At 47.3% G+C, this 21,991-nt stretch overlaps 1 protein-coding gene across 4 annotated transcripts in view; it reads right to left on the minus strand.

The window, feature by feature from the left end:
- Positions 1–17,997, minus strand: part of IGDCC4 (immunoglobulin superfamily DCC subclass member 4) — an 88,865-nt gene extending 70,868 nt beyond the window's left edge. The window contains exon 1 of one of the 4 annotated variants that reach the window (XM_039557784.1): positions 17,786–17,997. In XM_039557784.1, coding sequence (XP_039413718.1) covers positions 17,786–17,894 — 109 coding nt within the window. In that variant the 5' untranslated portion in view covers positions 17,895–17,997. The remainder of the gene's footprint in view (positions 1–17,785) is intronic. The other 3 variants (XM_039557785.1, XM_039557786.1, XM_039557787.1) reach the window with 3 other exon arrangements.
- Positions 17,998–21,991: the final 3,994 nt, after the last annotated feature.

Genomic DNA, 21,991 nt, shown 5'->3' on the forward strand with positions numbered 1-21,991 from the left:
GTACCTACAGGGACTTCTGAATATCCATTTTGACTTGTCTACGAGAAGAAGCTTATTATTATCATAATTATTAGTAACAATTATACAACTATTATATATGTTAATATATGTCAACAGAATATTAATATATTCTCTACAGGGTATTTCACAGAATTAATGAGATCTCATAATGAGCCTAACCTCTCTGACATCTTGCTGATACTTATTTCTAAGCAAGCTACTAAATTCAGTGTGCATCTGCTCCAGCACTGAACTGGCTTGCAACTCAACTCAATACCGGTAGGTGAAAAGGACACGAATGCTAATAAAGGGAGGTTTCTGCCTTTCTGGGGGCAGTGATGGAGGAGGGAGATGTACATTTACTCCTGTTGCCTTTATTATCAAGCCGGTTCCCTCTACTACAGGCAGCTCTGAGCAGCCAAGTCTTAAACCACCCCAGCTCCTGCGGCAGTGAATAGCACCAAGCCCCCAAGTCCTCTTTGCCACTGACACATCAATTCAAGCGCATCACAGGGCTGTCCCTATCTCCAGTCCCACCTCCTCCCCAAGACCTTCAAAGTCAACTCCAGCAAGGCTGCTGCTCACAACATTGTTTTCCTAGTGGTCTTAGTGGGCATGCAGGGCTTCCCACCCTCTGACACCTTCCCAGCCTGTTCAGGTGCCATGAAAAGTGAAGTAAGCACTTTCCCATGCAGTGGGAAAGAAACCACAGTGCAGTCCTACAGCCAGTGAAATGTGCCCTCAGCATCCTCAGAGCCAGACACAGTGGTACAGCCAGGGACACACAAGGCACCTCTTGTGTTCATTTGCATCCGACCTCCTGTACAAGCTGAGGTTCAGGAACAAGAAGTAACTCATTTCAGCAGCAGATCCTAAAAGCCCTAATTCTCTGGTAGTGAATTCAGCAGCAAAATTCCCACAGAGAGGAGGATTTAGCCCTCAAGAAGTCCAAAACAAAAGCAGCATCTGTGACTCACCCACGAGACCCACAGCCACAACAGTGTAAAAATTACATTCACATGGACTTGATGCTACTCATGGAAAACAACTCTGGAGCTTTTCTGCTGGCAGACCCCATCTCCGTGCACGCTTCTCCCCCGCTTTTGTTCTTTATACGATATTTGCATGGAAACAAGAGCCCCATTTCTCAGCTGCTCATCTCATCCTGCTGTCTGCCCTTCCCCAAAAGAAGACAGACTTTTCAGAGAGGCTGTTTTCATGCAAATAGCCGGGAATGACAGAAGAACAGTGAGCACCTCCCAGAGCCAGGGTGCCAATACCAAGCCAGGGACACCCCATGTGCACAGAAATCCTCTCACCCTTTTGGTGATGAAAGGTGCTGGGTATATGGGAAGAGTTCACTGGGAGACTTTCAGAGCATCTTCCATGGAGAAAAGTCTCTCACTTCAAGACCATGCTGAGAAGGTCTAGTTGTGTGGGATACAACATCAATCACCAGCCAGGAAAAGCCCTGCTAGCTTGAGGTATCCCCAAACTCAGCACTGACACGTGGCACCATCAATATGAGACTCAGACTCCTTCAAAAAAAACCAACCCAGCAGTTATGGGAGGTTCAAATTCTGCTCTTGCCCCTGGATCCTGCATTTTTTGCTCTTTTATAAGCATACTATTGTTGTTGCAGTGGGATTGGCTATGTGGCAAGTCTAACCAACGGGGGGGAAGCTGACAGTGACCTGCTCCGTATATCTAACTCAAGAGTGTCAGCCAGACAGTGCTGTCAAAGGGCAAAGAATACACTCTGGAAACAAAACCTCTTTGTGCCTCTAATTTTGTTCCAGTTAAGTCAGTTCAGCTGTTCCATATAACCAGTCAAAAACATTCAGCATTTCCCAAAGTATTTTAAGACTTCAAAGTTGTAGGTTTTATTTTGACAGTTTTAAAGCGCATAGCTTTTTTTTCTTTACAGATTTTTTTTTTTTGCATTAAAAACAAGGCTGTTTAATAAATTAAGCTTTACAACAACCGCTGCCGCTCTGCTTTTATCATGGCTTCAATTAAAATATTGTTTCTTGAAGACAGCTAATGGCTTCTGAGGAAAAAAAAAAGAGGGTGTTTCACTGAGAATGTTTTCAACAGACTCAGTTAAAACTTGTGATTAAAACCAAACTCCAAGTAGGGCAGGCTCAAAACCATGGAGGTTTTAAAGCTGTCCAAGTTGCTGATCTAAACTCAAAACTTCACATCCTTAAATGAGCATGCCTAAAAAGTAAGTTCTTCAACACCCAACAATGGAAAATGTAGGGAAAAGTGACCTCTCCAACACTCACTGATGAGGAAAAATTAGGAAAAACACCGTTTAGAACAGTGCCCGGCAGCTCAGCAGAGACAGGAGCTCATGAGGAGCAGGCTGTTCCAGAACAAAACCTTCCTACATAACCCAGGCAACAGATCTGACCTTTTCATCTACAAAAAACAGACAGCCCACCACTGAACTCGTTACCGCTGGAGATCTGCCCCTCAACACTGGTTTTTTTCACAGTCGCAGGGCCAAACCTGCTCTGACACCTATTGCCTCCTGTCAGGAAAGCGCTGGAACAGCTCGGGGACAAGATCTGTGCTGAAACCAAACCTGTCTGAACTCTCCCCATGTAACCGGAGCTTCACACACCCGCGCTGACATTGTCACCATACTGAGCCAGGCAAGCAAGCAAGCAAAGGACTCGTGTCTTCACAAGCAAACAAAAGAGGGCTATAAAAACTAATTAGCTGTTTGTGCTCACTGCTGCTCTTCTCTGCAAAGCTGTAACCACAGCAAGTACATCTCTGAGGGCTTCTCACAAGCAGCTCTGGGATGGCCCAGGCTGGGCCAGATTCGCAGTGCCAGCAGCAAAGGCCCTAATCCCACAGTTTTGAGGTCAAAGCTCCACTTGCACAGTTCACAGTACAGCCCACAACCAGCTGTGTCAGCACAACTGAGAAAGGAGGATCAAGCAGCCGTGGGGACGAAGCTTTTAAGCCTGCGATGCTGCCAAATGCTTCGTATCACAGCCCTGCCTATTTGCATTTCTGCCTTGGGCCCCATCTGTAGCTTCCCATCCATGTAAAAGCTGTCCCCAGGGAGAAGAAAGGCTACTGTCCATTTGTTCAACACATCTCTAGTGCATCCAGCTTCAAATGAAATAGGTGGTAAAACTCTTTTCCATGCAGTTCTGACTCTCTTGTTGTCTGAGGGCAGGGAAGACCAGAACTGGAAATAGCTAGTCCAGTGGCTTTGATCAGTCAGCACCAGGCACCAGTGCAGCTCCCAAGCTGTCTTCCAGCTCCCAAGCCCTCCCAGCCTTCCATCCCAGCACCACATCCTCACTATCAGAAACACAGACGTACACACTTAATTCTTTCCTCAACTTCCACTTCAGATAAAAGATCCTGTAAAGTAGGTCTCCAAATGCAGTATCAATTAAATCACTTTGTAATAATACCCAGGAATACCTTTAAAATATGGTTGCATCCTGTTTCAGAAGTCTTAATGAGCCGTATTTTTAGCCCAGGAATAACCTGAAAACGAGCAGAGACACACTGCAGCACTAAAACTATGTCACTGTAAAGCCACTTCATTACAAATCACAGCTCTCTTTGCGCAGATAATTTCCTCCAAGAGCCCAACTAAGCTGTTACAAGGTTTTCCAGCAGGCACATGTGTAGGGCAGCCAGAAATGAGCCTGATATACCAGGCAAAAGTTGGGAACCAGGAGAAAGAAAGGAATAAACACAGGAGATGGGTCCCTTTCAACACAGTGTCTCAGCAGAGGTCACTGCAATTACTCGGAGCTGGAGGAGGGCCAGGGCACCATGCATGCATCTGTCAGGAATCCCACCCAGGCTCCAGGCAGGCATCCTCACACACGGGAACTGTAAGGCTAGAGAAAGCAGGAGCTCCAGCTGAGACCACCCAGCCTCTCGTGCCTCACACTCGCTACCTGCAGTGTCAAAGTGCCAGTGCCTGGCTGGCAGAGCTGCACGAGGGAGCATAGACCATCCTCCAACAGCCATTTTCACCATCAACAACATCCACAGGTGACAGACACGTGGAAGACAGAGGTAAGGTCAGGCATCTGGCACCTCAACTTGCTTAAGCTTCATGGAGAAACTGTGAAAAGCAAGAGTAGAGGAGGTACAAATCTGGGGCTCCACAGGATCCAGACATGACAGTGGCAGGTACTCCGAGGACATTTCTGCTCATGCTCAGGGGTTTGAAGAATTCAGCAGCACCCACAGCAGCTCATTCCCAAAGCCCCTGGCCTGCACACTGCACTGCCTGGGAGTCCTGCAGGGCTTGTGAGCTCAGACAGGACTGAGAAGAGGCACAGACACAGCCCCCACTACTCATGGTTCTGGGGAGAATGCAGCGCTCTCCTACTCCCTTTAAAGAGAAAACAAGTCAAAAAACACCCCAAGCAAATGCTGGGGGAGTGACACCCTGTCTAACTCAGAGGGACAGTGTGAGACTGGTGGCTCTCAGGCTCTAGAGAGAAACTCTGCGTCACTTTTCTGGAAGCTGCACCTTCCCTGATCCTGGAAGAAAGCTGGGGTAAGGGAATACCCATGCACTCCTTATCTCCTTAACATGAGGAAAATAATCTAAAATGGGCTTCTCCTCTGAATCAGCTCCAAAGCTATCTCAGAAAAGCCAGATTATCTCTCAGCAGCCCAAACCACTCCTATTCGTGATGGAACAATAAAGCCATTACTACTGAGCAATCACACTATTACACTGTTGTTTTACATGGCTATAATTTAACAGTTCCTCACTGTTTGCTTTAGAAAATCTGTTCTTGAAAGGTCTATAAAATTATGAACTCTTGCTTCAGTTTGAAAACATAGGCACGAGCAGGGATTTCTGTTTCCTAATAAATCACATACCCCTACTAGTAAACACCAGCTTATAAGAAACATCTTTTGTTTATTGAAAGTAAATAGCATGTGGACATTTTAAACAAAAAGAAGGTGGGAGGCGGAGGGGGACAGACAGATTATGTTTTCCACTTTCATTTTGCCTTGTGTCTAAACAAACAGCTCCTAACAGCTTTGTTTTCCAAACCAACTTTCTCCCAGCTGCTATCTGGAACCACAGAAAGGGAAAGCAATACTCAAGATGTACAAGGATTACTTAACTTTGCACACTTGTTTTACGCAGCAATCAGTGGCCTGGATACACAAGCCACAGGGAGGGTTGCTAGGAATAAGCAGTAGCCTTGGAGAGATGGGCTGGCTTCACAACACATCAGTACTGGGAGGGTACACTCAGACCCTCACGCCATGCCAGGGGGAACCAGCATTTTGCCAAGCTTTTGTGACTGGTCACAATTTTGCCACAGGAACCAATCCGCTGCCCTCCACTGAGCCACAACCACACAGAAACCTGGAAGATGACTCTGAACAACAGCTTAGAGAAGAGGTCAGAGAAAACAGCTCTTACAGACCCCCCAAGGACAGCCACCCATAGCACCTGAAAACAAACCACCCCTGGGAACCTTTTTAGCCATGGTTGTTACTGTTTCCATAAGGTACAGGAAGCACAGAGATACAGACCCAAAAATACACAAGAAATTATACCAGGATGGAGCACACGCTAATGTTTCTGAATTTTTCATCATCTTCAAGATCAAAGATATTAATCATCAAAGATCTTTCTCATCCCTCTGCCTTCAACTGATGATCAAGGCACCAAATACTCCCACACTCCTTTTTCTTGCCTTCTTGCTACACACAGTTTAGTGTTACTTAGACCACATCTGCCTCAGAAGTTCCTTGCCGAGGAGAGATGTAGCAACACTTCACTGAAGTTTCAGGGTAGGAATAGCTAGAGTTAATATTTTGATCTGTTTCACTCAAACAGCAGAAGATTCCTTACATCCAGGCATAAATACAGAGACCTGAATCTATGAGAGACTCAGAAATGATGTGCAAATACCTGGCTCTATCGCAGCTCTCACCACTGAAACTTGCTATATTTAACCCACCACAACTGAACAGCCCCTCTGTAGACGAGGCTTAGTCAAATGGCAGATTCTACATAACATTAATCTTTGACAGTCCTGACAAAGAAATAACTCCACCTTCCAAGCTGGACCTTCACAAACATTACCCAAAAATGGCATTTGAAGGGCCTCAGTGGAGTCCAGAACATGGTAACTTCTCACTTACACCTCATTCAAGCCATCCAGGTCTTGCAGGAAAGCACCTGTACAGCTGGGAACATGCAGGCAGCCCGAGCCAGCCTGCACTGTGGGAAGCAAATCCTCTGCACAAGCCTTTTCATGAAGGCTTTTTTTCCCACCGCTCTACAGCTGCCACAGCGAAGTCCCCTTGACAGCACATGAATTTTACTGCTACTTGCAGTGCAAATGAGATAATTAGGTCAGAAATCTTCAATGCCCTGCCACTGCCGTGGGTAATGAGATTCTGCAGTTCACCTGAAAATAAAATTGCAAGGAGAAGGGCAGGTAAAGCTCCTTCTCTACCAACAGCCTGAAGTCTAGCTGTGAAGCCATCCAGCAAACAGCTTAGTCCAGCTCCATCAAGAAGAGGTCCTTCCTGGCAGCTGGGAAGTCAATGTATGAATACAACAGTTTTTAAAAAGAGGAGCACTCATACGGGAAAACCAGGGGCACAACAGATTTGCCAGTAAAACATAAGGTACAAGCAGCCAAACTGCCACATTTTAACCAGTGACAGCCCTTTTATCTTGCTGTGTGCTGGCTTTCTCCTTTCAAAAGGAGACCAGATCACGTCTCTGTTCTTACCTGAAATACTGTCTTCAGAGAAAAGGGGCAAAGAACCCTTCTGCAGGGGTGTCACTTTGGTGACAACCCCAAGACACATGCACTCCTCAGACTGAGCTGAAAGCTTTCACAATAAACAAAATCCCCTGGCATGTGTTTAGAACTATTTATTGTACAATTCTGTCTTTTCAAGTTAAACAAAGAGCCTCCCTTGTTTGCTCTTGATAGGCTGGGGTTCAAATCTGGAGCGTGTCTTCAGGGCAGGGTGTAAAGTGCCATAATGCAGAGCAGATACAGAATGTCAAAAAACAGCTCTGGTTTCAGTCCTACAAGGTACACAAGGAAATACACATAGACCCTCTCCCTGCTCCTTGTGCTTTCTAGCTCTCTCCAAACAGCCAATCTGTCCTGCAGAAAGGCCTGGGTGTGCAACTTGTCACTCAGAGAGGACAAGAACCAACCCTCCCAGGCTGCATTGGAACAAAGTCATCTACTCCCAAAAAGAGAAGTCGGGCTTGTCAAATTCCTGCCAACTCTCCTGCATTTCCCAGGTAATTGCACAAACTATGAATTAAGAAGAAATAATAAGCCAGCACACAGGGGAAGAGAAGACAATTCAGATCAGCAACAAAGAGAACTAATGGAAAAGTATTTTTTAACAGCTCAGTGCAGACAACTGTCACTGCAAGCCCACATTGCCCCAAGAGAGGTGTCACTTCCCTTGGAGGACACAAGGACATACAGGCCACCCACACAGCACACAAACACAAGGCAAACGTGAGGGGGGCTTAGGCCAAGAGTTAATTTTGCAGAGAACAGACAGTGTGGGCAGTCCTGACAAAGCACCAGCCTGTCCAGGGACAGCCCTGTCACCACCCACCCCATGGCCTTCGGGAAGTCACAAAACCCATCTGGGCTTCACTGCCTGGCTACAGCTGCAGTGTCTGACACCAGCTCACTCCACAGGCGTGGACCATCCCGGCTTTATCTAGACCTGCTCTGCTTCTTTCTGTTATCACCTAACCCCACCGGTATGTTATCAGCACAGCCAGCCAGCCTTGCTGGGACAATAGCAGATAAGAGGGCGGGTTTGACATAGAAAATAATAAAATGGGAGATGATAAACTGTTAAATCAAAGGGGTGCCCACAGCTAGACATGCAGTGATCTTACCAAGGACCTGACCACCTTGGGACTTCAATCCTCCTGGCTTAACTTCTTACCTAGTCCTGTTTGAAAGGACAGTATCTGGTCGTGATCTGGAAACTTAGTTATCACTGAAAGTCCAAAGTGACCTCTTACAGCTCAGGGATTGTGTTATGAGAAACTGCAACGTAACAGCCATATCTGTGGCTACAGGGATGAACGTGAAGGTGGAAGGAAACAAGGAGCAGTACAAACTTTTGAACATGGTTAGGACCAAGGGTCAAATGGGTGGAAATCTGCCCTCCCATTTCCAAACTTAAACATACATCTATCATAACAACAGGAGGATAATATATTTCATAACCTATTTCAAAAATGCGTCACACCTACTTGGCTGTTTAACTTTCCAGCATCTACAGTGCATTTACCCACTGTTAGCCCAAGTTTCTCTTCAGAACACATAAATCTTTCTGTTTTCCAAAGCTGCAGCCAGCTGAAACATGACAGTTTGAGGACAAAGCAGTAAAAGGCCTGTGTCTGCTTCCAATTGGTGAAGGACATGCTTTCAACACACAGTATCCCAGCGGCAGAATTCCTGTGGGGACTGTCACACCACTATGGGGCCGTCCTGGATCAATGGGGGTCCAGGCTTGGATATGATGCTTCTCCCTGGCTGTCTCTGGGCTTCTGCTTATTTCACCAAAACACATCTAAAAACCACTCCTGGATTTACGCTGAGATTTCAACAAAAACACCCCAGATCGTCCACTTTTCTCAACAGTAAGGAGAGTTTTGCCTCTGTGCATCTGACTGCAAGATGAGCACTATAGATGGTGGCTGCTCTGGACCAAGGAATCCAACCTCATTTTTTACTAAAACCAGATTTATTTCCATTAATCTAGACTAATTACTCCTGCTCCTCCTTTAATGAGGTCTCTTGTGCCTCAGCACATAACACCAGCACAGGAGAAATCCTCATCTTCATAACCAGACAATTTTGGGCCACTTTGAATAGCTCCTTCTCTGCTGTTAGAAACAAATTATGAGAATGATGTCTCTTCCAGAGAGCCAATTTCATTTCAGGGAATGCTGTGTGATCATTCTCACGTTCAGGTCAGCAACAGCCTTGCAAAATCTCCTTTATCCAACTTTTACTACTGTTGAGAAGGGATTAACGTTAATTGATCCCAACCCACATTAGCCAAGGATTATTTGTTAGTCACCAGCCTATAATCACTTGCGTTTTCCAGCAGAAACCTTTACATCGCTCAGATAAATTGCAGGATAATCCAAGTCACATTTTAAATGAAATCTAAAAAAACCCACACATCCACACTGTTGTCTTCCTCTGTCCAAAATACACAATTAGTTCATCTTAGAAAATGCTATAAAAATTAGTTCTGTCAAATTTGTAGTCTAGCAATTTTCTGGTGAGAAGAAAATACTCCCTATGAGGGCAGCATGTTTTTAAACCTCACAAACTTTAAAATACCAAACAAGTATTCAGGAATTTTCATTTACAGCCCTGCCCATACCACATACCAACTTAGCCTTTCTGTTTAAAATCTATATGGAAGTTACACAGATGTGCCCCCATCCTGATGCTTCCTCTGGTTTCCTGCACGTGAGCATCCTCCTGCAACATGCCAAATCTGCCTCAGCAACAGCTCGGCTGCTCCACAAAGAGACGCTCTTGGAGCTGAAGGTTTCTTTACTTTTCCCTCTGCTGGCTCTGATCCCATCACATCTGGAAAGCCACATCCAGCACTGGCTGTCTTGGCTGAATGGCAGCTCTGCACTGAGCTGGAGGGAACTGGTGCCCTAGGGATTTTCACGGTCCAGATCCAAGAAGTCAGGCTCTGATCTGAAGCAGTAAGAGATTTCCCCAGCTGAGCAAACACCTGACTGAGAAAAGCAGGGCTTACTTAGTACTGTTACTACAGAAGGCTGAGATTACGGACGGGAAACAGGTGAAGAAAGTACCTGCCTATACTTGGCTTAATGAAGAGCAGGTTACCAGGAAATTCAGTGAGTGTACCCATCCTCACAGGGAGGCTCTTCATACCAGGACCTGTCTTCACATACCCCTATAAACCCCAGCTGGGTAAACTCAAACTGAAGGTGCACATCACTGAGCAAGGACATCAAACCAGCCTCCTGAGGGGCTGTGATGGACAAGCACCCACAGTAAAATGTTTAAGTCAGAAGTGGGTGTTGCTTTTTAAGAGATGCTCTTTCTCAAGCACAACCATCAAACCTGGAATAAGAAATGTCTCAGCTTCCCACAGTACACAAGAAGGCAGCACAATATACTGCTTGCCTTAAACATACAGAACTATCCCAAGTGCCTTCACTGGTGTAAAAAACAGAGAATGATCTGACAGCTCAGTCTCGTGCCTGGTTGCTGAAGTGTTGCTGAAGCCTTTCACCCCTCACTTAGCTCCTCTGCTGCTAAACAGCAAATCCTGGCAGCAGCCACAAGTACGAAGTAAATGGGAAGCTCTTCTCTGCCAGCAGCTGGGAGAAACGTCCATCTCTCCCCACTGTGCACATAAAGAAAACCCCACAATAGTACTTGTGGCAATGCTGCTCGCCAGATTTTCCACTAACAGACTCTTGAGAAAAGCCTCCAGATAGGAAGACTGCTCCTAAGGATCCTCTTTAAGCAGATGACTTTTGACTTTGGGAACGTATGGCTCATCATCTTGAGGAAAGGTTCCCTTTGTTTTCAGTACAGAGAAAAAGAGTACAAAGGAAAAGAAGGAAAAGTTGCCTTTACTGTGACCTAGGGAACACAGGGCTAAATAAATTTGATCAATATTTTGATTTCTCTGACAAAAACCACAATCAGCACTGACACAAACAATTGGTTAGCAAGCTGGGTGGGCAGGGGGGGTAAATCAAACCAGAGTTTCAAGATACTTATCTTTCCATCACAACAATTGCCACCAATGACAGTAATTTACATGGCTAATAGGCAGTATTATGTTTACAAAACCATTATTGGGAGGGAGAATCTAAACAATTTTTGCCAAGCCAGCAAAGGAGCTGGTGTTGGATCAAATCCTGGGATTATTTTTCCCTTTTTATCCTATCTGAGTGTATTTTGCCAAGATGCCTTGCTATGGAACAATGCAACGTGCCTTCAGAAGTGTCTTTGCAAACCACACAGACCTGTCACCCACAGACAGGATCACCCTCTTGTGAAAGCCTGAATTCTCCAACAGCAGGGCTGCCCTAGCCTCTGTGACAGGGGGAAATACCTATCAAGCAAGAAAACCATGAAGCCAAGCCAGCAGCCCCAGCTCCTCCACCCCATGCCACACTCTGTACCCCTTTGCTGAAGATAACCTTCAACGAGGAGCCCCTTATCTCCCACACAGGGGCAGCTCCCACCCCTAAACCACATGCTGATCCCCGTCCCCCTGTGTCCCCCCCCCGACATCAGCCTGAACACCTGCTAATTCTCTGCCCTCCCCAGTCCTTGGTTTGGTTTGGTTTTTCTTTCCATGAAAAACTCCCTGTCTCTTTCTTACAAGCTCTTTCAAGGCTTTGCCACAAGTCAGACAGACAGGTGGGACCGGCAGGGCACAAAAATGCGTTCAAACTTGGCTCTGTCCCTTCTGGGTGTATTTAATTAGGAGGACTATGCTCATCATTCCTTTAAAGCAGCACAGATAACTGCAGAAAGGTAAGAGCACATTTTCACTAGACCATCAGCTAAAAAGAGACAAAAAAGGGACAAAGATTTCCAAAAGAACATCCTTCTTTCCAAAAGAAAATCCTTCTCACATGCACAGAAAAAAAAAAAAAAAAATCAGTGAACTCTTGACTAGTTTTAATATCAGGGAAAATTCAAGTTTTGTCTGGAAAATACATGCACCCATTCTGCAGCTGTATCCAACAGCCAGCCAACAGCCACAGAGAGGACAGCCTTACCTTAGGTGCAAAACTTAAGGCAATTCTGGAACCTGTAAGCACTGATGATGCTTCTGAAAAAAGATGATTTATCAAAGCCCTGAGTGCACGAACAGATTTTGCCAAAACTCTCAGCGTATTGACAGGGCATGGGAAATCCATTTCATTAAGTAATGACCTTTTGGTCACACCAATTACCTTGATCATCTATTGATAGTCAATTTAGAAACCATCAAGGATGCACATTTCCCAGCACACAGTAAAACAGAACTAGGACTTTATCACATCCCTGCTGCCAGCCTGGCATTGCTTCTGCATCCCAGGTTTGCTCCACCAAGTTCTGCCATCCTAGCACCATTTTAACTGTTTAATTTCCCAAAGTCTTACATTTAACAAAGTGCTAAGCCATCCCAACTCCAAAGGGATGTGGGTTCAATGTGGTTCAAAGACCCAAGCAGGAAATGAGACCAGAGAAGTCAGTCAGAACAAGGGAAAGAGCCCACAGCAGACTGAGAACAAATGCAATACTTCACATGCTAGATTTTAATTCTCCCACCAATTTAGGCTGGGAGCAAACCTTGGGGATGCTCACATTTTATTAACACACCTTTAATACTGATGACTTGTCCTCAACAACTTCATCTCAAAAAAAGATCTCAAAAAAAAAATCTCAAAAAAAAATTAAAACACAGAAAAACAAGAAAGGATAGAATAAACCAGGCTATTCAATACCTCAGCTGAATTTAATATGGCAATAACAGGCAATTGTGTTTAAAATGCTGATAAATATTTTTAAATAATTTCAGAACATCTGATATGAAAGTTTCCCTGGAACACAGTAATTACTTATTATAACCACCACAAAGTATGTTTATTACCCACGGAGATAAGACACAGCAGCTGCTGGACTTCTCAGATAAAGCCAGCCCATATCACAACAGCAGGATCACATGGATTAGGAGCCGGAGAGGATCTGACTCAGAGACACCAAAGGGCATCAGTGACATGAACAAAAACACGTCCAAGGGAGAAGCTCCATGACCTACACACTCACAAAGTGTCCTGACACCTGCAAACAGGACAACGTTAGATAGGCTCAGACACCTGGTTTGGCTCCCCCACGAATTTCCCTTCTCAGCAGCTGCAGCTCCAGCAGAATTTTACCTTCCTGCAAGGAAACACTGACCAGCTCTTCCTCTTCCTTGAAGCCTCCATGATACTTCAGAATTAGGAAATACAACGGTGTTTCAAGGATGACTTCAGCATACTAGTGATAGTCAGACAAATTAGAAGCTCTTCAGACTTCCCCCCACATCTGGTGGAGGGTTTGGCAGCTCTAGAAGGGCTTGTAAAAACATGGCTCAATGCTGCTTTCTATGAAGGTGGCAAATTCAGTTTTAGCAGCTGTGGATCCTCTCACCAACAAGCTGTTAAGTCAGAAAAGCACAAGCAGCACTTGGAGGTCACTTACTCAAGGGATTTAATAAATGCAAGAAGAGCGCTTAAGAGTGATGGTGTTCTTCATGTTTACAGCGTGTAAAAGCATCCTCTGATCAGTGGAAACAAGTGGGGAAACTGAGGCAGAGACAGCAAGTGACCAACACAAAGACAATTAAAACAGCCAAAGTCACAGCAGCTCCAAATCCTGTGTTTTGAAGTGCTTTCCCAAAAAAAAGAAAGCAAAGCAGACACCAAGCCCCATAACGTGAATGCTGGTGTAATCATAAGTAATGTTTTACAGCAGAAAATACTTCAAAAATAAACAAATGAATACAAGGACTTGAGATTGTGATTTCCTGCAGTTTTGTGTCTTGTGAGTGGATTGCCCAGTTCTACCCAAACAAGGTTCATGATCTGCTCAAAGCTCTTCCTGCCATTGAGGCACTTCAGGTTCCTCCACAGGTGGGTTTTCCAGTGCTTCTCCTTCAGTCCATGCAGAAACTGCATCTCCCTCCTCTACTTGGTCACTTATTTTCAAAAACTCTGAATTGTCCATGTCCAAACTAGTTATGACTGACCAGCAGGTCCAGGAATCATTGGGAAAAAGAAAAGGGAGATGGACAGATAACTGGATGGGATAATTACACCTCTTCACCTTCAAAAACCAGCTAAAAATACTGCAGTCAAGTGGAGCCAGTTCTTCTCCAGAAAGTAACAAAATTGCACCAGAGTTGATTTTGGCCCAACCTGCACTTGGCAAACACTGATAACAATGATTTACCATATCCCCTCTAGTATTACAGCTGACTATAAAACAAACATTTGCTTCCTACTGATAACAAAATGACTATGATCACTCGGGGTTTGTAAAGGTTAGGGTTTCTCTGTCACCCAAGGCAGACCTGTAATTCCCAGTGTCCATGCAAAAAATACCCTGCATGTAACACTGGCCTCAATTTTCCCTCAGGTACCCACTCACCTCACACAGGGATACAGTTTGGGATGGATTCCAGCAACAAATTACAATCAGATTAAATATTAATTTCCATCTTAATTATATAACCATGACTAGGCTTAATGGCCTTGAAGCCATTTAACCAGGAGAGGAGCATGTAAATAGTGCAAGCAGCATCTCTTACACTGCAAATGCCCAGACTGGTTCACAAGCACCTGGATTTTTTCCCTGGGAGAACAGCCAGCCTTTGGAAAAGCAGCTCCAGGGGAGGTAAGAATTCAAATCATCTGGCAAGCAATATGGTATCAGGAGTCACAAACCCGTGGGACAACACAGCACTCTGCTCTCAAGATAGCTGTGCACTAGAGTGACAAAGACCATGTATGTACTGAATACTTATTGATGGATTTCATCCTCACCTTTGACATAGAGAAGCGTCGCTACATTGGCTAAAGATGGGCCATGAGGTTGCTAGAGCAGATGAAGTCACTGGCCTGGGATCACAGTGCGCACTCAGAAGAGATGCCGTGTATGCCGCAGCCCACCCCAGTGCTTCGCAAACTCAGGAGGGCCTGGTGCTCCCACTGCAGAGACACTTATGTTGTCCCACAGAAGCTGCCTCCATCTCCAAATGAGGCTTCATGCAGGGAAAATCATCTCCCTTCATCCCCAGGGAGAGGCAGATTGTCAAATATTTTCTTTTCCAATTCTTATTTGCACCACTCCAAAGTTTCTCATGTACCACCAGCAGTCACCCTCCCCCATAGGGCCTCCACAGCAGATCAAACCTGCTACAGCTGCCAGGAGAAAGTCTGCTGCAAAAGAGGGATATGCCTGAAAATGAGCCTGTTCTGCTTCACTTTGGACTTCAAGGCAGTGAAGGCACCAAAAAAAAAAAAAAAGAAAAAGCTAGGGAAAATAGGAGAGACAAAACCAGAACCAAACCTGAGCAGTTTCTCCTTCAGCTTTACACACCAGAAGAGAAACAGACAAATGCCAGCAAAAAGCATTCCTCATGCTGGAGCAGCCCCTGAGTGGCTTGGAGAGACTGGCTGTCACAACAGCCACGGCACAACGGCAGCAAGCTCCAACCTCTGGCACGAGAACCCTGCCTCTGGAAAGGGGATACAGGTGAAGCCTCGCCAGCGCTGTGCGCACAGTGTTTGGCACTGTCAGTGCCCCCCCAGTTTCTCGGGGGCTGTAGGAAACACCGCTTCCCTGCACCGCCCATCCCGGTGACATTGCAACGCCACAGTCACAGGGCCGGCGGATCCGCAGGCAGGTGACATCCTGCGAAGCGCAGGCGGCCACAGCAGCGGGGACACTCGATCCCTAACAATGGGAAGAACGACTTCCCCGGCACAGGCTCTCACGGCAGGCAGCGGCTGCGAGGTCACGCCGCCAAGACGAACGCGACAGGAAGGATAAAACAAATCACAACTCAAGTGAGGTGATGTCGAAAAAGGAAATCTGTTCTAAAGCAAGAGAACTCAACCACAAAACCAAACTATACAAACCCAGATGGATTTCAGCTGATCCTTCAAATGGAAAGCTCAGCCCACTTCCCACCAACACGTCCCCTGTAGAGAGCCCCAAGGAAAGGAACCAGCACAACCCCCTTGTTGGAGTCAACTGAAAAGTTGTTTAGTGCTTGTTTTTTTTCCTTAAACCCTTTCCTGCTACTGCAGGGAAAACAGGCTCAAAGTCAGACAGCAGAAGGCTTTCAAAAACACTGGATCACACCCCCAGCAAGTGTACACTGGCACTACTTCCATCAAGCCCAGAGGGGGGGGTAGGTTTTCCACTCCTCTCCCAGGTACTTCATACTCAGCGAGGCTTGAACTTTGGATCAAAATACAGGCAGCTTCGGGATCAAATGCAGACTTTCCCAAAACCATTTCAACCCTCTGCCAGATTACTTTCAGATTGAAACAAGTCCGTGTTTTTCTTTTCAGAATCAAACCCACCTGTTGAAAAGCACATCCACATGTACCCAGCAGCACGTCCAGAGACTGGGACTGTACAGATGTACTCACTGACTCCCTATACAAGATGTGGCCCATTGTTAGAAAACAAACAGCAACAATTTTCACTAGTTGCCTAATTGCTTGCAAGAAACACCAAGAAGTCACAACTGCAAATTCTCGAAAAGCATGTGAACTTTTCTTGTTGAAGTGGGTTTGGAAAAACAACATCCACTCCACCACCCCCATTTTTCTGTTCGCTTTTTTGTTGTTGTTGGGTTTTTTTTCTTTTAAAATCACTGTTGTCCATTACAAGCCTTGGGATCCACTTAGCTGTTTGCTCAAACACACAGGAGGCACAGCTCCCACCCAGTCCAGCCTACCCACTCGGCTGCTGGTGGGGTCACAGCCTGCTATCCATCTAGGAAAATCCACACTCACTGGTGGCAATGGGCCATTTACATGGACCGTTATTCACTTCTACAACAGCCACTGAAAAGCTGCACCTATGTCAAATCATAATGTACCCCTAACAGGAGCTCATAATGTTCTAAGAAAAAAGAAAGAAAATAAAAACAACCCTGCAGCCATCCACGTGCTATTATTATGCTCTGCTGAACCGGAATGCATCTTATAAGGAATAAAAATGTACAATGACATAAGGATGGCTCCTCCACCACAATACCCTGTTTAGGGGGGATTTTAGATGAGAGCAAGTCCGTGGCACACGCTCACATTTTTTGATGCAGTTCTGCCAGCCTATACCTTTCCAAGCCCTTCTCGGACATGAGAACAAAACCTTTAGTGTGTTGTGCACACACAGGGAAGGAACCCCACAACCTAAGGTCCACTGCTCAGCCGACCCCCAATGCAAACTTCGACGGCAACCACAGAAAGCCACCAACACGCCCGGCGGCCGCGTACGTGTGCCCTCGCACGGTGCCGTTTGTGTAACCATTGCAAAACACGAGAGCGAGGAGCATGGCTATTCCTGGGTCATTTCCTTGACCAATGGGACATCTGCCCGCCCGTGTGTCCCATGCCGGCGAGAGCAGGGCAGGGAAGCCAAGGGTTCCCTCCATGGCCCTGCCGGACACCTGGGCCTGCTCTGGGCCACCCTGTGCCGGACAAACGCTTCGTTTCCTGCCAGCCTGGCACAGCCACCGTCCCTCTGGCAGAAACTTGCCACTGTCCAGGCAGACACCGTGGAATGCTGCTGCTGGTCCGCTGCCCACCCAGCCCGGACACCGAGGGGAGTTCCTTTGGGGGCGCGTCGCCCTCAAAGTGTGAGGGTGTCACCCCCCAAATGATGACCCCAAAGGAAACACCATCTAGGCACGGGCCGTGAGCACAGCTGTCGTCCGCCTCGGAGGGAAAAAGGGGATGGGGAGAGGGGGGGAATGGCCACGGAAGGACGGGACGGCCACGAAGGGGGGAAAAGGACGACGGGAGTAAATGGCCACTAAAGTGGAAGGAAGGCTGGTACAGCGGGTGACCGACCAGGGAGCGCATCCCCGCGGAGCCGCCCGCTACCCCATGTGAAGGCAGGGTGGCACCGCGGCCGCCCGCGGGCTGGGGGGTCACCGACACCTTCCCTCCCTCCTCTCCCTCCTCACCCACCTTGCACAGCCAGGACGGCGAGGGCGGAGAAGCAGAGACAAAGCAGCAGGTCCTCCAGCGCCATGTAAGCCCTGCCGGGCGCCGGGAGCAGGGGCCGCCGCGGCCGCATCTACGAGGGGAGCGCACTCTCCCGCCGCCCCACCGCCATCTTGTGCGAGCGCCCCAGCCCCAGCCCCGCACTGCCCGCCGGGCCCCGCTGCCGGGGGCGGCCCTGGGCTGCCGCTGCTCCGCCTTTGTCAGCGGCCCGGCCGCCCCTCCGAGGGGCTCCTCCCGCCGCCCGGCAGCGCCCGCACCAACAGGTTGCTGCCAGCCCGCGGCGGGGGGCGTACGCGCTCCCTTCAGGGTGGGGGACGGCAGGTGCGGAACTCATCCGCCCGCCGGCGGTTCCACAACCCACAAACATTTATAACACTGTATGTGGGGTTTTTAAAATAATTTTTTCTTCAATCACTTTAGTATTTTTTCCGGGTTTCCTACGGGTGATCGTGGAGGGCCGCCTCCAGCCGCCGCGCTCCCCTCACGATGCTGCCCGGCGACGCCTCAGCCGGCCCCGGGAGCGGCCTCGCTCCCTGAGGGGGTGGACAGGGCAGGTGCAGGGCTCCTCCGCCCGCAGCAGCTCCGCAAGCCACAAACATTTATAACATTTTATGTGGCTTTTAAAATCAAAATTCCACGCCCCCCCCCCCCCATTCTCTTTAGCGTTTTTTCCCGGTTTGCCACGGGTGAGCGCGGAGGGCGCCGCGCCGCTCCCACCGCTGCGCCTCTCCCGCCGCCGGGCTCCCTTCACGGTGCTGCCGGCGACGCCTCCCCGGCCCCGCTGCCCGTCGGGGCTGCCGGAGCTCACCGAGTCGAGCCCGGCTGGGCAGCGGAGGCAACCGGACACCAGTGACCGCATCGTCACAGTTCCCGCATCGCCATAGCTTTGTTGGGGTTTAGTTTCGAGGCACAGCTCCTTCAAGTGTATATCGTTCAGTGGTCGTCAAAGGCTAGCCTGTGCTTCTCAGCCGTCTGAAAAAAATAAAGCAAATAAAATACATCGTGTGGCATGTCTGCACCCCATCCCTGCGGAGAGCGGCAGGACCTATCCACCAGCTGAGCCAAGCAGTGGAAATGAGGCAAGGAGATGAGAGATGGAGTCCAGAGTTGCTGACTCCCAGTTTGGCTTGGCTGGGTCCCAGACACGAACTCGCACCACATGTCTCTGCATAAAGCCACAGGTGCAGGTTTAGTCCCAAGGGCAAGTGACACCAAGTCCTTCTTTCGGCAGTGGTACCTGGCACCAAACACAAGGTCAGCCTTATTTAGAGTGGGTCTGCTTTGCACGCCAAAAGGATACGAAGCTGCCCAGCACACAGCGATGTTTCATCACAGCAGTGTGGAATGCGGAGAGGGCTTCAGCTACGCAGAATATGAAAAGAGAAACCTTTTTAATCCAGACCCTCCTATTTATTAGCTTGTATAATGAACTATAAAATTTTAAATGAAACCAAAAAGGCTGTGTGGTGGGAAGAAGGTTTCCCATGAGTGTGACTTATGCAACTCTAAGTTCATACTTGGCACTTGCCAGTACAGACAAACCCTGGGAAGCAGCAGCCCCCCACCCCCCCTCTGGACAGATGTGCAGGGGGGCTTTGCCCAGCATCAGGTGGGCACTCACTGTGCACCTTGCTGAGGAGTGTGTAATAAGGCCACAGCATTCCACTGACCCCATTCCTGCACCATCTCACCTCCCTATGGAAAGAAAAAGGGGTAATAATATCCACCTTCTCTTCTGCACTAGTCCAACATGGAGGTAAAGATTAACATCATCAACAAACCCTTCTTTCTCTCTGAGTCCTTCCCACTTGCTCCTTTATGTGTGAGGTGGTTTTAAGGGTTTTAAGGGTGCTGTCAAAATGTTTTAACTAGTCTGTAAAGGAATATCTACTTGTGTCTGCCAGCGGTTTCTTTCAGACACACTCCTGCCCTTTTTTCTTCAAATCCCAGACATTTCTCCCTCCCTTTAAGCAAGGAAAAACTTTACCCTGCAGTCAGGCAAGTCTGGCATAATATAAATAAGGAAAATTGCTAGTGGTCTGCAAAACACTGCACACTTTGGCTAAGAGCACCTGTCTGTGTTAAGGTGTTGACCAAGCTCCATGTCAGCAGACCAGGGTTAGACCAGGGTTAGACCAGGCTTTGAAAAACTGAGGTCTCATCCCTGTCTTAGCTCTCTACCTGATCTTACTGTTACTTGATTCCTCCATGGCACCTCTCTGTCTTCCTGCATGGAATTAAACCAAGGAATTAAACCAATATTTTGACAAACCCAAGCTTGCAACACATATTCCTTTAATATCTGCCCCTGGGGAAAAGAAAAAAAGATGACTTGGCAAACAGCCCCCGAACTAAGAAGGTGGCAGAAACATCACCTGGAGCACCAGCTCCGTCACACTGACAACACCTGTGTTCTGCAGGAGCAACACCAAGTCCCAGTGTCTGCTCACAGAGGTGAAATGATTCCCTGTGGCACTTACAGAGGAAGAGCCTGGCTGAAGACCCACTTAGAATATTTGGGAAGGATCAGATAACTCTCTGGCTGTCAGTCCATAAAGAACAAAGTGACAACGGCCATGCCAACAGAAGGGACATTCCCTCCCCAGACAATGGTGTTTCTGCCCCAATACTTAGGGCAGCAAAACCCCCATTTATGTGCTGTAGACTCCCCAGCGTTCCTATTCCTGTCAATGAGGCGTTTCTGCCTTTCGATAGCTGCAAACCTCTGCTACTCTGAGAGAAGAAAGTGTGACGGGCAGAGCAGCAGCAGTAAATGGCAGGTGTTTGTAGTTCAGCTTTTCGTTCCCCCTTCGAGAGACATTATTTCTGTGCTACAAAATTTTTTTGGTGAGTCAGGTGTATGGACAGTGTATCATACACATGTCTTGGTTTGTATAAGATCCAAGGAATAATAGCCCACTAGGGAAATTCAGCAAAAGCTGCTATAAATTTATGTAGCTCAGCAGTCATTTTGAACATCCAAAGGCACATTTTTAGGGTGCAAAGTCCCATTTTAAGGGTTAAAAGCCTCATTTTTTTAGGGTTTTTCCCATGCAGGCAGCCTGTAGCCAAGGGAGGATCCATGCTTCTTGAAAGGTTGGTGTCATGCAAGAGACCTCAGAGCACAACAACACATTACAGAGGGATGTGGACCAGAACTTCTCCAGCTCTAGATCCAAACCCACACGAAGCAGCCCATGTACACTTCCAACTGGCAGCTGTGGGATTCAGACTACCAGGATCTAGTTGTACAAGTTACTAAACAAATTCAGGTAAACAACAACACTTGCTCCAAAAAAACCACCCTAAAATAAAAGAAACCTGGGCAACAGGGGGAAGCTATTTCAGAGAGAAAGCAGTGAGGAGCAAGAAGATTGACATCTTAGGTTCTTTCTCTCCCAAGCAGGATTAAACTTCCCAGTCTCAAATACAGCCTTCCTCTGTTTTCTGACCATCCCTGACTCCAGACGTGTCTGCAGTGCTGAGGTTGACATTTTATGATGGATTTAAGCAGCTCTAATTACCAGAAGAGTTGGCTGCTCTTCCCTTGGTGACGGCATTAGTGTCTGAATGAGCCTGGAGCTGGACAGAGGGAAGGATGGTGCTGAAAACTTAATTGGTGACAACATTAACAACAAAATCAGGGCCCTGCTCCAGCTCCCTGTGCAATCACTCAGGAGTTAGTGCCAGCACAAGGAAAGCAATGGGGATAGACAGAGACATGAGGAAGTTTTCAACAGCAGTACAAAGCTGGATCAGCTCAAACTCACTGCAAGACTTAAACCTTGGTCTTCCCAGAAACAGTCTCTCAGGGACCTTTACCACCAGGACTCACTTTGTTCCCAGACTTCTTCTGGTCTGGCAGCAACTTCAATGCTGGAGGGAATGCTGACTTCCAGACAAGGAAAGTGACGGTAGCCTCCTGTTCCGTATGCATGAGCAATGCCAAACAGGAGCAGCTGGTTGTACATAATAACATGCATTGTGCAAGTGAGCAACACAATGAGCAATTTGCTCAACAACCCAGGGACATCAGGACAATTCTGTATCACAGGGAAGAAAGAAGAGGAAAAAAACATGTGATGACCAAACCCTAAGGGAGACTCAGCATCCTACACATCCATTTCATTACGCTTGCTCTTATAAATATTTATTACACAGCTTATCTCA

Source organism: Corvus cornix, chromosome 10 (genome assembly GCF_000738735.6).
Source record: "Corvus cornix cornix isolate S_Up_H32 chromosome 10, ASM73873v5, whole genome shotgun sequence".
In the NCBI taxonomy this organism is placed as follows: Eukaryota; Metazoa; Chordata; class Aves; order Passeriformes; family Corvidae; genus Corvus; species Corvus cornix.